Genomic DNA, 16,745 nt, shown 5'->3' with positions numbered 1-16,745 from the left:
CTTACTTCATTTGTTTCAGCATTATATTCTCAGTTCTGTTGGAAGAGTAATGTAAGACAGGTATGTTTTCGGTTTTAACAGCTGGAGAAACTGAGACCGAGGGACTGTAGTTTCTTCTTACAGTTCATCTGTAAGCTGATAGACTAAGACTGTCCTTTGGTTTTCCTGATAACTATTATTGTCCCCACTAGAACATTTACAGCCAAAGCTGTTGGGTGGCCTTCTGTAATCCTAGTATACCAGCAGAAGAGGTAGAATTGTGAGATGCAGTCGTCCCCCCCCCCAAAAAAAGCAAAAGAACTACATCAAGCACATTGCTGTCCTTTTATATCTTATTGTCAGGCGTTGAATCCATTGTTGAAGTCACTGAACCCCTTTGGATTTTGATTCTGTCATCTGAAGTGCTATCTCTTGTTATCTTTTCTTTCCTTGTTAGCCTGTGCCTAAATGAGTCAAGTGTTTTGTTTTTTAACAGAAACTTTTGCTCTGCTTTCTGAGTACATGAACTTCAGTTGCATTCTCTAGGCATGTAAGCTTCTGGTTTACTTTTAACCTACAACAAGCCTGATGTAGTAGTGCATGACCGTAATCTCAGTCCTAAGAGGCAGACAGGAAGATCCAGGGGGAGTGCTGGTCAACCAGTGTAGCAGAATCAGTAAGAGAACCTGCCTGTGTCAGAAAATAAGGTGGAGAGCAAAGAACTTGACACTGCCCATGATCTGCCTTACACATGTGCACACGATGGTGAGTGTGTGTAATTTAAGGTAGAAATGGCACTTAATTGCTCCTCACCCAGCTTTAAGTGTGAAATTGGCAGAAATTGGCAGTTGTCTTTGATCCTCACAAGTGCTGCAATGTTCTTGTGGAGCTATAAAACTCAGAAACAAAGTAGCCATCAGGATTGCAGGTGAAAGCCAGATGAAGCTGCCTATGGAGTCAGGAGGATGAGGGGTATAGGGCTGGTTTGGGCTACATGAAACCATGTGCCCCAAATCTAAAACCCCATTTGGAAGCACTGCTGTACACCCATGTGAATGGCTCAAATGAAAAAGACTGCTAGTACCCAGTGTTGCGGATGGAGAGCCGCCATAGTGTTCGGGCTGTGCCGAGAGAGGGTGTGAAATGGTATAATCCTCTTGAAGAAAAGAATTGGCAGCTTATCAAAAAACTGGATATAGACTTGCCATAGATCTCTGGCTAGGAGAAATGAAAACATATGTCCACACAAAGATTTATAGTTGGTGCTCATTTCAGCTTTCTTCATTTTAGCTAAAACATGGAAAAGGCATAAATGTCTATCAAAGGGATTGGGTAAACAACAAGCACACAGCATGGACAAAGCTCCGAGGCCAAGCTCAGTGCAAGTAGATGTGCACTTGAGAAGTATATGCTATGTCATTCATGTGCATCGAACTAGAGGAAAGATGGATCTGATCTGTATATCAGAAAACATGTCGTCTCATGGAGCAGGGAAGAGAACTGTCTGGGAAAGAGCTGCAAAAGATGGGAGATGGTAATCATGCTGTGTGCCTGTGGTACAACTTCTTGGACTGACTACATTGGAAACATAAAGGGCTAGTTGGCATGATGAAGCACACCTGGTCTCTCAGGTACTAGGAGGAAGAACCTAAGAGCTTATGGCCAGCCTGGACAACATAGAAAGATTCCTTTCTCAGCCGAGCTGTGGAGGTGCACCCCTTTTAAGGGAGGCAGAGGCAGGCAGGTCTCTGAGTTTGAGGACAGCCAGGGCTGGTTACACAGAGAAACTCTGTCTTGGAAAACAATGACAACAAAAATGCTCTTAATTTAAAAAACAAAAACAAAAACAAACAAAACTGAGAATGGTGACCAAGTCAAGCAAACCCACTGTCTTTTGCCCTCTTTTGGCTGCTTTTGAATGTGTGGCAGCTGTTTAGGAATGAACAGTCTTGGAGCTATTGCTATCCTTTAGCCCTGAGCTGTAGAGACTGAAGAGGACCCGGTTCTCTGTTTCCTTTCATAACAGGCTATATGCTTTTGTAGGCACATGAACTGAGTCTTGGCTTTTGAGTCCTTATTTCTGAGGGAAAAGCTCCACTTTCTGAGAGTTGTGGGTTTGTTGTTTGTTTTTTCTCTATACCCAAGATTCTAGAAAGCATTTTATATTTTAGGGAGTTCATATAACTGATAAACTGAAATCTATCCTTAGTTCTTTTGATATTTCTTCTGCCTTTAGCTACATATTGTTTGATCAAGTGTGCCCTTGGAACACAGTATTCTCAGGCATTAAAACATTTGGTCAGTGCTGTAGATCAGTGCCTGTGATACAGACATTCAAATTCAAATTCCTCGTTTACATGTACAAGCCCTCAACCTCATATGTTCGAGGTCATCTACCTGGAGGGGAAGGCTCATTTATCACCTTGTATATACACAGCCTAGTGAGGGCTTTCTTCTATAGGTGGTCTTTGAATGTATTGCTTTAAAACGTTGGATGATCCAGTGACCATTTGATATTTATTAACTTGTAGACTTTGGAACACATTCTGAAGGATGGAGTTTGTTGAAAGGACACACGGCAAAAAAGCTAGAACCTGTAATGGTAACATGAGATTTTTAAAAAAACAAAACTTTATACCCCATATGATAAACAAATTCATACTAATAGAAATCATAAAATAAATACAATGAGTATATGGGAAAGAATTCCAATTGATGCAAGTGGAAGGGTCCAGGTCTAGAGGTGTAGGCCTGTAATTCTAGCATTCTAGAGACAGGCAGGAAGATTCCAAATCCCAAATCTACTGGGTCTATTTGAGGGGAATCCACATTAGATAGTCAGTTGCAGAAAGTTTGAAGAGAAACAGCATATTTGTAAAGTCCAGAATTTCTCCACCAAAGATGCAGCAAGTGCTCTTAACCACTGAGCCATCTTTCCAGCCCTGACCTAATGATATTTCTAGAAAGCAACTCTTTTACAAGTTTCATGGTCTTAAAATACTAAGAAGCTACCACAGGCAGGCAGAGAGAAAGAAGTAAAAGCAAAATGTGATGTGAGGGCCTCATCTGGACCCCCAAAAAGAAAAAAAGAGGAGAATGGAGATGTTTAATATTTTAGCGGTTTTTTGCAGAAAGTTCATTTATAAGACAAATTTTAAAGGTCTTATTGTTAAAAACAAGCCTGGAGCCAGATGTTGAGGTGAATTCTGAAAGATGAGAGAAACAGAACAAGCCACAGCCAACCTCACCTCAACAACTCATCTGATCCTGTTTCCACAATCCTCAGACTTGAAAGCTGCTGAGTCCTCACCCGAATGAATCTCAGCTGAACTGCTGCTAAAAGCCTCAAAGCTTAAAAGCCTCTAGTTCCTGGTCCTCATTCCTTATATACCTTTCTACTTCTTGCCATCGCTTCCTGGGATTAAAGAAATCTCAAGTGCTGGGATTAAAGGTGTGTGCCACCACGCCTGGCTGTATTCCTAGCGTGGCCCTGAACTCACAGAGATCCAGACGGATCTCTGCCTCCCAGTGATAGGATTAAAGTTGTGTGTGCCACCATTTTCTGGCCTCTCTGTCTAACCTAGTGACTTCTGTTCTCTCACCCCCAGGTAATTTTACTAGGGGACACAATATATTGGGGGACACAGTGTATTACCACATTCATTGGTAGTTATTAAGAAGAGGGTGGGAGAGTTCTGGTACAGACTTTTGAGTCACTTGTAGAGTATTGAAAATCCAAAGCCTGTTAGATATTGTTAGATCAAGAATGAAAGTGGATTTGCTTTGATGTTAGAAGCAGGTACTTGATTAGAAGTAAATACTAAGTTGAAATGTTTTATCTAGATGATTACAGCCATGTGTGCAATATAAGGTCATCCCAGTTTGTCCAAATACCCCTTTATATACATGAAGGGTTTAGCTAACACTGTGCACTTGGAGATCTTGTGGTGTAGGAATCCCACTTGAAGCCAGAGTACTTAACTTGTGATGGTGTGGTTTCTCTAGTTAAAGTAAGCAAACTTACTTACTCATTGTACGATGCTTTGGTGGCGAGATTATATATATATATATCTTTTACTTTGCCAGAGAAACAGATTTAACACTTCTGAAGGTCTCAAGCTTCCTAAGGTTTTAAACTACAATGCTGTAGAACAGATTGCACAAGTCTTCTCTGGTCATGTGAGCAAAAGTGGGAATGTGCTTGAGCAGTTGGCATATTTGAGACTAGAAAGGTGGAGGATTGGAGCTTGTATCTCACCTAGTACAAAACTGTAAACTTTTTTGCTTCCCTTTAAAAAATGGTTTGCAATTCTTTGCTTCCTTACCTTTTTGGGTTTGTTTGCTTTTGTTTGTCTTTTGTTTTGTTTTAGTTTTTCAAGACAAGATTTCTCTTCATAGCCCTAGTTGTCCTGGAACTAGCTTTGTAGATCCACCTGCCTCTGCCTCCTGAGTGCTGGGAGTAAAACGGTGGCCACCACCGCCCGGCTTCCGTAACCTTTCACTTGGATGTGTTCATTTTCCTTCTTAAGCTAATATGGTGTAGTGGAAAAGCATGAACTTGAGTTAAAGTCTACTCGAACTGGCTACACAGTTTTTTTGGTGTTTGGTTCCTTTAGTGACTTCAGAACACTGAGAACTCTGAGGTGTGGTTTATAGAAAGCTCAGCAGTGCACAGACTCTCCTCATAGAATGCACTTTTCATTGAGAACCCACAGTGTCCCAGGCAGGCTTTCTGCTAAGGAATAGCAACATAGAACATGAGTTGTATATGCAAAGGGCCTTAGAGAGTTCTGTTCTGAGACCCAAACAGTTAAGTATAACATTGTAATGCAGAGGTATGCTCCATGCTGTTGTAGCATCTGCTTCTGCACCACTTTTTAGAGGACATAACACCTATAGAAGTAAGCACTGAGCTCCTGTCTGGAAACTATTAATTCAAAGCAGATTTGGGGGTAGAATGCAAAATTGAAATCGGGACTGCCTTACAATTATAATCTAGTAGAGAAACAAAAGTAGTACATTATGATGTGAAATGTTAAGCAGCAGGTGCATGCCAGGGTAGATTGAAGCATTGTTCTAAGACCTGGCTACAGATTATTTGCCCAGAGAGATGAGGAAACAAGTGGTCTTGAGCTTGGGTGTGTCTCAAAAGCTAAGGGATAGAAGGTAAGCAAAAAGGTGGTGGAAGGTATCTTCCAAAAACCACAAAGTCCAGTGTAGTTGGACCTGTGTGAATGAGTGGTCTGGGGTAAGGCAGTGTGGAGAGAGTTTCACAAACAGAGAGTGTTAAGTCCAGGAGTTTAAGATTCCCTTCTATAAGCTCCAACTGTAGTTGAGGTTTTCAGCAGAGCGTTAATTACCAGTGATTTAGAAACTATTATGGCATGAGCATTTGATCATAAATGACCTTCTCGCAGCTGTTGTTTCCTTGTACTTAAGTTTGGGGGTAATTTTAAGGCTTTGATTTGAGAAATGTTGAAAAATGATACCTCAATAAATTCAGTTCAGCACTTCTCTTAACCATCACCTGCAGAAGGTAGTTGGGTGAGTATTAGACCTGGAATTGATAAATAGCCTTTTACATTTGTTTGAAGCATTACAGATTCTTTGTGTTTCATAAATATTTTAATGAAATGAACTATAATTTCAAAATGGTTTCATAGATTTTAAATAGGGTCTTTGACAGCTATGAAGTAATTTGCACAGCAGATTGGATTGCTTTAATGTTTTCTTTCTTGGAGGGAGACTTGATTTATCACGTTTATTTGCATTTGAAACTGTATTTGCCTAGAGAGTTGTTGTCCTTGTGGTTTAGAAGGTGGTTTTGCATGCCTCTTGGAAGAAGGTGATTCTGGTCACATCCAACTCACGGTAGAGTGTTTGTGATATGATATAGCTGACTGTAAAGACAGGCTAAATGAGTTGCTGACAATGTAAGCTGCAACCCTGCCTGCGCCTCAAGAGCAAGCACTTTGTTTAGATGCGTTTATTAAATATTGAATGCAAGTATCCGAGCTAAAGGAACCTCAGTGATCATTTACTCCACTTCAATGTTTTCATCATCAAGGGCACAGAAGTTTGTCCAGATGATGTGTCTTACCCAAAATCATCCAGCACTGCATCAGAGAGAGCCTTGATGCTGCTGCAGGCCCTCCTCTGCCTGTCCAGTCTAGGAGTTGCAGTTTGGGCTGCCTCAGGGGGTATGATCCTGACCAAAGACTGAAAATGCCAGAGAAACCCATTGATCTTCAGAGAAAGGTTCTAAGTGGCCAACAAGATGGCTCAGGGTAAGGACCCTTGGCACCAAGCCTAGCAAACTGAGGTCAATTGCCAGGACCCACATGGTGGGGAGAGAGAACCAGTTCCCTCAAGCTGTCTGCTGACCGCCACATACATGCCATGGCACCAACCACAAAAACAATTTTTTTTTTTTTTTTTTTTTTGGTTTTTCGAGACAGGGTTTCTCTGTGTAGCTTTTGTGCCTTTCCTGGAACTCACTTGGTAGTCCAGGCTGGCCTCGAACTCACAGAGATTCGCCTGCCTCTGCCTCCCGAGTGCTGGGATTAAAGGCGTGCGCCACCACCGCCCGGCTCACAAAAACAATTTTTAAAAGTATTTTTTAAACAACTTAGGAAACATTCTTCCACATGAGACCTTCTATTTTTGTAGTATCTTATCCATGGACTTTCTTTCTTTGTTTTTGTTCTGTTTTGTTTTTCAAGGCAGGGTTTCTCTGTGTAACTCCCTGGCTGTCCTGGAAATCACTCAGATCTGCCTGCCTCTACCTTTTGAAGTTAAGAGTTCATCTGAATGGTTCTGCAGGTTGCCTTTTCAACAGTGGGACTGCCTGTGGCACAGCATACTTGCATAGTGAAATGCTTGACCAGAGCAGTCCTTATTCTCTTTAAAAAATTGTAAGAGCCCCCAAGGAGCTTTGGTTGTCTTGGTTATATCACTCTAAAATTTTCATATCAATTTTTTATATTGGTGTTTTTTTTTGTTTTGTTTGTTTTTGAAACAGTCTCTCTCTATAGCTCTGCATGTCCTGGAACTTAAAGAGATCTTGCCTCTGTTTCCCTAGTGCTGGGACACTCAGCTTTACTCTTTTACACCACGTTTTCCGTATTCCCTGTAAGACAACAGGAGAAATAAATACATGGGAGAAAAGTGTTTAATTCAGTAGTCGGTGTTAGACTTGGGAGGACAGTTTTATAGAGCATGGTGGCTCTCTTGAGTCTGGTGAGAAAGAATAATCTAGAATAGGATTACAACTTCTTTAGGGCACCCAGTTGCTCATTCAGGAAGCCAAAGAATTTCAAGGATTGTTTTGTGGGAGTAGGAACTATTTAGTACTGAAAGATTTCTTAAGGAGGAAAGCCGAGAAATCAGTGATAACTGCTAAGGTATGTCCACATTGAAATGTAGTGGAGGTTTTAAATTACTCTTGTGTGAAGGTAGCTGGTTTTAATACAAAGTTGTCATGAATCATATAGGTTCCTTGGTCAGGAAACAGGATTAAATCAGCAGAAAACAAGTTGTACTGGTTAAGAAGCCAGGGCCATTCATGTGTGGTGGGTGATGCTGCTGGGATGAACAGCTTAGCACATTGCCTTATAGGTAGATTTAGGAGTCATCCCGACATGTGTTTATGCCTTAGCTGTTTACAAGTAGAATTTAAGTTATTTTATAGAGACTAGTTCAAACAAAGATCAATTATTTAGCTCAGTGTGGCTTTAACCAGGCACTTTTGCAAAGAAAAATAACTTTAATTTATAAAATTGTATTTGCAAAAGCATATTTGATCTGTCCAGTGCCCTGCTGTTGGAAGTACTACCATTCCTATCTTCTGGTAAGACTTTCATCTACAAGAGGTAGGAAGAATAGCTTTGGTGTCTAGGCTGGGCATATACATGTTTGTGGAATCAGGGGGAAAAATCAGTGCTTCTCATAGGGATGCCTTAATATGAGAGACCATTTTAGGCTTTCATTTTTCTTAGGTCATGAAATTGCTCCTTATACTAGAAATACTGGGTGTGATGGGCAGTGATTAGTTTGTAGCAAGTATTTGAACTAAAGAAAAAAAATAGTCACTATGGAGGGTTTGGGTGGAGGAGAACAAGTGGTGGGTTGCTTATAAGGTCAATTAAGGACATCATTGAGCCATACATACAACATTTAGAACACAGCAGTTATTTTCAAATAACACAGTGCTTTTAGAAGCTGGGTCAATTTTCATGGTAATAATTGAATACTATGCTAATTAGTCTTAATTCCTTTTGGCTTGTATAACACAGCACATCACTGTCTGCCCACACACTGTTGTGCCTATGCTAGGATGAATGGACCATCATTTATTCTCTGTATATATAGATTTTTTGTCCTGTCCATAATGAAGCTTGTTGGCCTGTGCTGAAGAATTGCAGCGTATTTGCTGATGTGTGAGTGCCTGACATTGGCACAGTGTTTAAACATCTTACCTGTTGGCTGCAGCATTTGAGTAGTGCCAGCAGGCTGTCCTTGTCAGGAGTCCTGCATCCTGGAGAAGCCAGAGAACTACAGCAGGGAGCTGGAAGCTGTGCTGTTAGGTACTCTGCCCATAGCCAGGCCTTCACAAGTGGTTTAAGATGCAAGAGCTCCCTTTCTGTCCATCTCTCTGCTTCTCCCTCTAGGACTATATTAGCGCACATGCCTTGTACCAAAATAGACACCATCTCTGATGTCCATGCTACATCTCTGCCCACACCCTACCCTCACCCAAGCTCTTACCCTCTCTGCCTGGGAATTGCCATTGCTGACAGCAGCCTGTAGTCCTTTCATCTTTGCAGACCTGATTTGTAGGAGTGGCTGAGCTGAAAGTAGAGTGGAGACCGCACCATGCATTCGTTCTCCTTTGCCTTTACCCGCAGGGGTTATTTATTTGCTCCTTTTTCCTCCCTCCCTTCTCCCTGAGACAAGAGTTTCTCTGTGTAGTCCTGGCTGGCCTTGAACTCAGATCCTCCTGCTCCTGCCTCTGCCTCCTGAGTGCTGGGATTAAAGGCATGTGTCACCACCACCTGGCTGTTTATTTTCTCTTTTTACCTGGCATTGAGATGTAAAGTGTAGCCTAGTAAAAGACACCACAAAACTTTATTGAGGTTCTAGCATGTGGCCCCTAGACGCTTTTGGTTCTGTGTCTGGCTTAATTGAAAGGATCCTCAGATCATAGTACTTTCTGTACATACCAAAGCCTCCTGTAGCTCAGCTGGCCTCAAAATTTATTAGGTTTAACAGCAGGGATCGAATGCAGGACTTTGTGTATGCAGGGAAAACACACTACACTCCAGCACTGAAATTCCTTTTGACACGCGAGTGTAGGTTAAAGTATATTATTTATACTGCTTGATAATAATCCCTGTAAACAGCTGGGTTTTGTTCCTTTGGTGTCTATGAAATGCTTTCATATTGTCTTTGTATTTGCAGCTATATTCCTCTTTGAAGGAACATATTAGGTAGGGCTGCTTCATTGTTAAAACTGACAGCACCTTTTCACCTAAAGGCTTAGACTCAGTGCAGTCATCTAGAGCAGTGGTTCTCAACCTGTGGGTTGAGACCCCTTTGGGGTTGAGTGACCCTTTCACAAGGGTTGAATATCATTTTTACATCACGATTCATAACAGCAAAATTACAGTTATGAAGTAGCAATGAAAATGGTTTTATGGTTGGGCATCACTACATCATGAGCTGCATTAAAGGGTCACAGCATTGTGAAGGTTGAGAACCGCCGATAGAGATGTTGTGACTTAATCCCTCACTTGGAGAACTGTACTTTCAGGGACCTGGTTTCCTGATCCAGGCCGTTGTTGCTGGAGGCTGATAGACATTCTCTGAGGTTGCACCTCTACTGGAACTATAAGTACCTGTCCCCATGCCATGTCTTTTCAAGGGGTACTCCTTTAACCATGTTTGCTTAACAGTCCCGTGAGGAATAGCGGAACTACGGGAGAAGGCAGTGCTGTGGAGGTTGTGCTCTTCCAGGTCCTCTGCTTAGGACTTCCGCCTTGGTCACCTCTGCTGTGTTCTAGCAGCCTGTCCCTTCACTTTGCTAAGAACCCATTTGAATATTCCCATTTGAGGTTTGGAGCATTGATTCTTCTTGAATGTCTAGCTAGGGAAATTTTATATTAGTATTATAGGAATCTTGTCTCATCCAAGCTTCAGTGGCCAGTTGTAGTCAGCCATGGTCAATAACATTTCATCCCAACCATCACTAACCTGACAGGTCATCCCCTTGCCCAGTATTCCTCGCTGGATGGGCCACTTGCCTTGTCATAGTTTGGGGCCTACCTCACTTAAGAGATCTGTTATGAGGCTGCAGAGGAGGGGTTGTTGTCTATAGAAACATTGGCTAGCATTCCTTCCCCCTAGTTTGGGTCTATGAATGGTCCTGTATTGTAAAAGTGTTGGCACTACTTAGAAGTTACACACAACAGTGATGAGAGAGCCTGTGTCAGCTGGAGATTGGTGCATGCATAACTGTTATGACACAGTCAATGTATCACTTGTCTGAGGTTTTTTTTTCCACAGTGATTTCATCCCCTTGGGAGTTTTATGAACCACAGTTACCTTTTATTGCCCTGTATGTGTTGTCCATGCCAATCACAGCTGCAGGGGAGCAGGCCCAGTTGGAATAATTAGATTGAGGAGTGAATGTCACACTTCTAATTTCATTCTCTTTTCAGGGGATTACCAGTGTCCCTTTAATAAAACCAGATTAGCCCTCTGCAGCGGAAGTATTTGAAAGCTGTCAGTATAATCGTGACAGCTCAAAAGAAGTGTTTGTAGCACTCTTATAACGTGTTGGATGATGCACAGGGCTCTGCACATATGGATCACAAGTGCATGTGATGTCTCCTTTTGAAGGCTACGCACACACACAACGTTGAAACAATGTGGAGTAATGTTGGTAAGAAGTGCCAACACAGGCACTGATGCTGTACCTATCTCCTGTTGACTGTTGTAGGAAACCTCGCATCAATTCTCAGCTGGTGGCACAGCAGGTGGCACAGCAGTACGCCACTCCACCTCCCCCCAAGAAGGAGAAGAAGGAGAAGGTAGAAAAGCCCGACAAAGAGAAACCTGATAAAGACAAGGACATCAGCCCCAGTGTCACCAAGAAAAACACCAACAAGAAAACAAAGTAAGTTTCTGGGTACTAAATACAATGTGCTCATTTACACCAGGGTCAGAGATTTTCAATGATGACTTACTTTTATTTCTCTGGGTCTTTGCTTCACCCCTTAGACCAAAGTCTGATATTCTGAAAGATCCTCCTAGTGAAGCTAACAGTATACAGTCTGCTAACGCTACAACAAAGACCAGCGAAACGAATCACACCTCAAGGTACTATGAAAGGAGTGAACTACTAAGTTGTTGATTTAATCATAATCAAAAGCCTAAGGTTGCAGCATACTTAGAGATTTTAGAAATTTGGGGGGTGGGGGTGGGGGGTGGAATGAGGAGCTAGAGGTAAGGCTGCTGACCTTTTGAGATTATCTTGGCCAGAACAGAAAGAACAGAAGTGGGCCATCATATATGATCAAAAGTTCTGCTAGCTGATGGTCATGTCTCATTGATCAAGTGGTCAGCACGCCTGCAGCTAATGGGCAGCATTGCTTCTGTGGCAGTTCATGGTGTGTGTAGGTCCCTGGGCACAAGCTTGTGGGAAGGCTTGTGTTGCTGTCACTCCCTAAGCGCTTCCCTTGGCATGTTTCAGGCCCCGGCTGAAGAATGTGGACAGGAGCACCGCACAGCAGTTGGCCGTAACTGTGGGCAACGTCACCGTCATTATCACAGACTTTAAAGAAAAGACTCGATCCTCCTCGACATCCTCCTCCACAGTGACCTCCAGTGCAGGGTCAGAACAGCAGAACCAGAGCAGCTCGGGGTCAGAGAGCACAGACAAAGGCTCCTCCCGCTCCTCCACGCCAAAGGGCGACATGTCAGCAGTGAATGACGAGTCCTTCTGAAATTGCACATGGAATTGTGAAACTATGAATCAGGGTATGAGATTCAAACCCTCCACCTGCCCATGCTGCTTGCGCCCTGGAGAGTCTTCTGTGGACGACCTTGTAGTGATGCTACCAGGAGAGGTTCTGCTTGCCGTGGGCATCTGGCCACCAAGGAATTTCGTACCCTGACAGTTCCTCTTGACACTTTTATGTATTCCATTGTTTTATATGATTTTCCTAACAATCATTTATAATTGGATGTGCTCCTGAATCTACTTTTTATATAAAAAAATCTGCTGTGCACAATTTTCCATGTACATTACAACTGGTTTTCTGTTTCTGTTTTGTTGAAGAGGGTTGGGAGGGGGGAGGGAACTTTTATTTATTGTGTTCACAGACTCCATCCTGTCAGCATATCCTCTTAAAATTTAGTTCTTTCTTCCAGCTATACTCTGTACTATCAGTTTTGATATAACTATATATATAAATATAAAATTATATATAAAGGGTTATTTGAAACCAATCCATGGCAACGCTGGTGCTTGATACACTGTGAAGTGAACACAACATTGGACAGTTGACACAGAAACGGGACGGTCCCTTCTATGAAAGTGCTGAGATGTAATTCCAATCAGTCTTACATGAAGTATGTTCCAACCTACATGGGAACTTGACTCTCTCATCTGTCTTTAAGAGTACTGGATGATATAAAAAATATATTTTTTAAACAATGTGATCTCAAATTGAAAGACTGCTCCAGATAGCCTGCATTTGCGATGGGATAATTGACAAATCACCAGTGGTTCAGTTGGAGGGCTTTGACCATTCGGAAGTAACAAAACTAGCTCCAGAATGCCAAGTATTCGTGTAAATTACGGTTACATGTTAACATTACTGTTCTTATTAAGCACTCATGAAACTATGGTGTTCTGTATCTCGAATTCCGGCCTTTTTCCAGACCCCTGCTCATGCCTGAGGCACATCAGCAGCTGTCTCTCAGTTGTAGGGTTGCGGTAGTGCATTTTTAATCCCCACCATCTAGGGAGCAGCCCCGTGTCTACTTCCCCTGTGACACTGCAGTGGTGGATTTTGTGACCATGGCCTGTTTGCCACTTCACCCCGCCCCCACCCTCAAGCCCTCACCCTACTAACACAGTTGTTAGTTTGTCTTCTTAAAACCTGCTAAACAACGGTTGTCGACCACACATCCAGACCTGACACGGATCTTCCAGTTTCTGGTGTCAGTTCTCAGCTCCTTGTGGGGGAAAGGACTGCAGGGGTACACGGGCAAGTTGTAGGGAAGGCTCACATCCCAGGAGAGTGAACGGGCAGTCTCTGTCCTCTCAACAGAGATAGCTTGACTGAACTCTAAAGTTTCTTTTCACTTTTTACCATTTTGGGGGGCGGGGGATAATTGAAGACCACTAATGACAGTTTATCACCCCATTTCATCCCAAATTTGGGTGTTCTGCTTTGCTCTTAGATTCAGGGTATCTCTCCTGCCTGACTACCTTCATATCCGCTGAGTTTGTAGTACTTGAGTCCCTGTGAGCATGAGAAGGTGGTGGTAACCTCTTTTATTTGATCACACTCTAAGGACTCATGGGAGAGTGTGTAAGGAAACACCACCTCTTGGTGTTAACCGGGTTTGCTTAATAATAGAGCTAATTTCTATCTGTGGAGGCAACAAGTTAAGAACATATTAACAGCTTGAATTGAGTAGCCAACAGGAACGGTTCCATTCACATTTACATTAAAACCAGTCATTTGATGCGCCGTGGTCTACGTTCTGTCCACAAAGGCAGTGCTATTTGTCGCTGGGCTCCTGTTCTCAGAAGCATGGACAATGCTCCCCTCTTTTTAAAACAGTGCTTGTGTCTGGGATGCAAGCTGTACTTACCTTTTTAAATACCTTTTTAAAGTATTTATTAATGAACCAAAGGAAATCAGGTGCTTTCTGTAAGCATCAGAATATATAATACATAGTGATTTGACTATGAATTTTAAATCCACATTTTAATATTAGTGGGGTATTGCAAAGACATTCCTTCTAAAGTTTTAATATTCCTTTTATTAAGGGTCTCAGGGAGGGTTAATTAGTCAGCCATATTTATTTTCCAGAGGTGTAAGGAATTGCTAAGTTTTTTAATTAACTTTTTAAAAAAAATTAAATGCCACCAAATTCATGTGGATTGCACTGCTCTTTGAACCAATAAGTGTTGGTATGCACTTTGTTCAGAAACACTGTGTACTTTTTCAAAACGAGTTTCATGTAAAGTGATTGGACCCCCTAGATTAGTGGGAAAGGCTGATTTACCAGCTCCTCATAGGCTACTAATTCATTCATGGCCCGTGTCTTGGTTCTTCAGTTTTGCCTCCGTGATAAATTAATGAGGAGAGGGGAAGGGAGGAAAGGCTTCAGAACGAGTGGAGTGAACTTGCCTTGAGGGAGAAACTAACTGCAGCTGGCAGTGGCGGAGTCGAAGCACTCAGATGTTCCCGGCCGCCCGGTTGCTGCTGTCACAGGCTCTCTTGGGGTGGAGGAGAGGTGCTACGATGACATCCTCAGGCATGCATTCTGGAAATGGAATTCCTAGTAGCTTCCTGCATCTACAGTTTGCCCTACTATAGTACTCAGTAGGTAAAAAACACTAGTGTAGCTTACAAAGAGACATTAAGAGGACCAGAAATACTTGGTATTCAGTGGCACAGGAAGCATATTAAAACAAAAGCACAGTGTTAAGGCTTGCAAGTTTCCCATATGTTTAGTACATGATTTTCACACTCGGTGCGCACACGCACAGAGCTGACCGAACTTGCTCTGCCCAAGTCATGCAGTTGGGAGGAAAAAAAAAAAGACATCTTGATACCCACGAAAATATTTTAATCAAGAAACTTTTCAGTTTGGATCTGGATACTTCAGAACATTGGCGGAAGCTTCTGTGAGTTTAGCTCCACTAAGATGTCTCGCCTGCCTTATCAAGATCATTCTCAGTCTGCATTTTTAAGCTACCATATCTTAAATTATTGAGAATTTATTAATTGCTGAATATATAATAACCTTTGCTTGTATGTTACTGAAAATGGTTTAAGAGCCAACCTTTAGAGTGTGACAATGGAGCTGAACAGTTTCTAACGCGCAAGCAGTTCTGTTCTTGTGTATGACTTGTAACCTTAATTTACTGTGTAAAGATGGTTACATTATTTCCTTAGCTTTGTTTGTTGGAGACAGATAGCGAATGCTTGTTAAGTATGTCAGAACATAATCTTCCCTTGTGAACTTTTGTTAATGTCTTATACGAGCTCTATTTTCCATTTGCCCAGAAAGATGGCTTGTATAATGCTTTGGAAGTTTCTGCTCCGTCCGTCTTAGAGCTGACAGTCTGTTAGGTTTGTTTTCTCTTCATGCTAAAGTGTCGGTGGTTTTGTGAACTGGTCAGAAATTCACAGGTCTTAAATGTTTGGGGGAAATTTATATTGGACACTGCTCTTTGTCTAGCAAATAAAAGATGTTAATATATTCCTGTTATTGGCATGTGCACGACTATGTTATTAGAAGCCACTTTATCATTTTCCTGCTTTAAATAGAAATGTCTATTTATGAATTCTGCTTGTAGTTTTTTCACAAATAAAATAGTAAAATTTACATTGGAGATGATTATTTTTGTTGTTCCATAGACTTCAGCCCTTAGAAAAGCCTAGTTTCTCCCCCCCCCCACACACACACCCTTGTGGGATGTTTCCAGTGGGAATAGAAAGCATAGTTCCTTCAGTACTTGAGTTACCACAAGCTGGTGTTGAGTGTTTTAGTGTATAGATCACAAACGGTAGTACAGGAGAGAATTGAGCCCAAACATCAGAATTTGGAAGAAAATGATTGTGTCTACGCTCCTTTCAGCTAGGCTGTGTGATCCAGAGGAGGGAACCGGAGCTGTCCTCCAGTGTTTGAAAGCCCCCAGACAGCCCCTGCTCTTGCCAGAGCCCATTAAGCCTGTTGTGAGCAGATGGAGTGAAACACCTTGTCTGGCCCACAAGCCCTGCAGCAAGGCCGGCTCCTTCCCTGCTGCTGCTTGTGGCCTGCCTTTGAGGATTCGTCCTGAGGACACCTTGTCTGGTTCTGTGCTTGAGCTGGCACTAAAAGAAAGTGCGAATGGGAGTCTTGGTTGTTGAAGAAACGCTTTCTAAATGGTCCCTGTCTGCATTTCATCACTGTTGGGAAGATTTCAAGTGCACAGAGTAAATGGTGTTGGTGTTGGTGTTGCTGGTGTTTGTGCCGGGACATCTTAGGTGCAGAAAGGTGCTCTGCTCTCCCTCCCATGCTTTTGGTGGTACTTGGAGGCCCTTTGTGGGGATCCCACTAACAGTAGTACTGGGAGCACTTGGGAGGATGGAACCTCCCATGTGACGTGTGTGAACACTGGACATCCAAAAGAGGAGATTATTAACCTCATTGTCTGAGAGGCCTTTGCTGTCCAGACCTGAGAACTGCTTGCAGGTGTGACCTCAGTATGATTAGAGGCACTTGCTGAAGGAATTGCACAGGGCCAGAATGATGTTTGTGCCTGGACAGCCAACCCTTGCCTGGAGCAAAGGAAGCCTGCTGCACCTTCACCTGGACCCTGGCACTCAGAATCACGGAAGAGAAAGCTGGTCACTTCAGCTAAGTCCTGTTTGCTAGTCGTTGATGGAAGCCAAGGCCTACTCTGCCTGCCCAGTGGAAGGGGACGGTTGGTTTTACAGGAAAATCTCTATAATGTTTCCAGAAAAACCATAGGCCAC

The 16,745-nt window shown here is 42.5% G+C and overlaps 1 protein-coding gene across 1 annotated transcript in view; it reads left to right on the top strand.

Annotated features, from left to right (window-relative positions):
* Rybp (RING1 and YY1 binding protein) overlaps window positions 1-15,612 on the top strand; it is a 51,993-nt gene extending 36,381 nt beyond the window's left edge. Inside the window, exons 3-5 of the mRNA XM_076567464.1 lie at window positions 10,979-11,155; window positions 11,260-11,358; window positions 11,732-15,612. Coding sequence (XP_076423579.1) covers window positions 10,979-11,155; window positions 11,260-11,358; window positions 11,732-11,984 — 529 coding nt within the window. The 3' untranslated portion in view covers window positions 11,985-15,612. The remainder of the gene's footprint in view (window positions 1-10,978; window positions 11,156-11,259; window positions 11,359-11,731) is intronic.
* Window positions 15,613-16,745: the final 1,133 nt, after the last annotated feature.

This window comes from Peromyscus maniculatus, chromosome 3 (assembly GCF_049852395.1).
Source record: "Peromyscus maniculatus bairdii isolate BWxNUB_F1_BW_parent chromosome 3, HU_Pman_BW_mat_3.1, whole genome shotgun sequence".
In the NCBI taxonomy this organism is placed as follows: Eukaryota; Metazoa; Chordata; class Mammalia; order Rodentia; family Cricetidae; genus Peromyscus; species Peromyscus maniculatus.
This window is presented reverse-complemented; position numbering and strand designations above follow the sequence as displayed.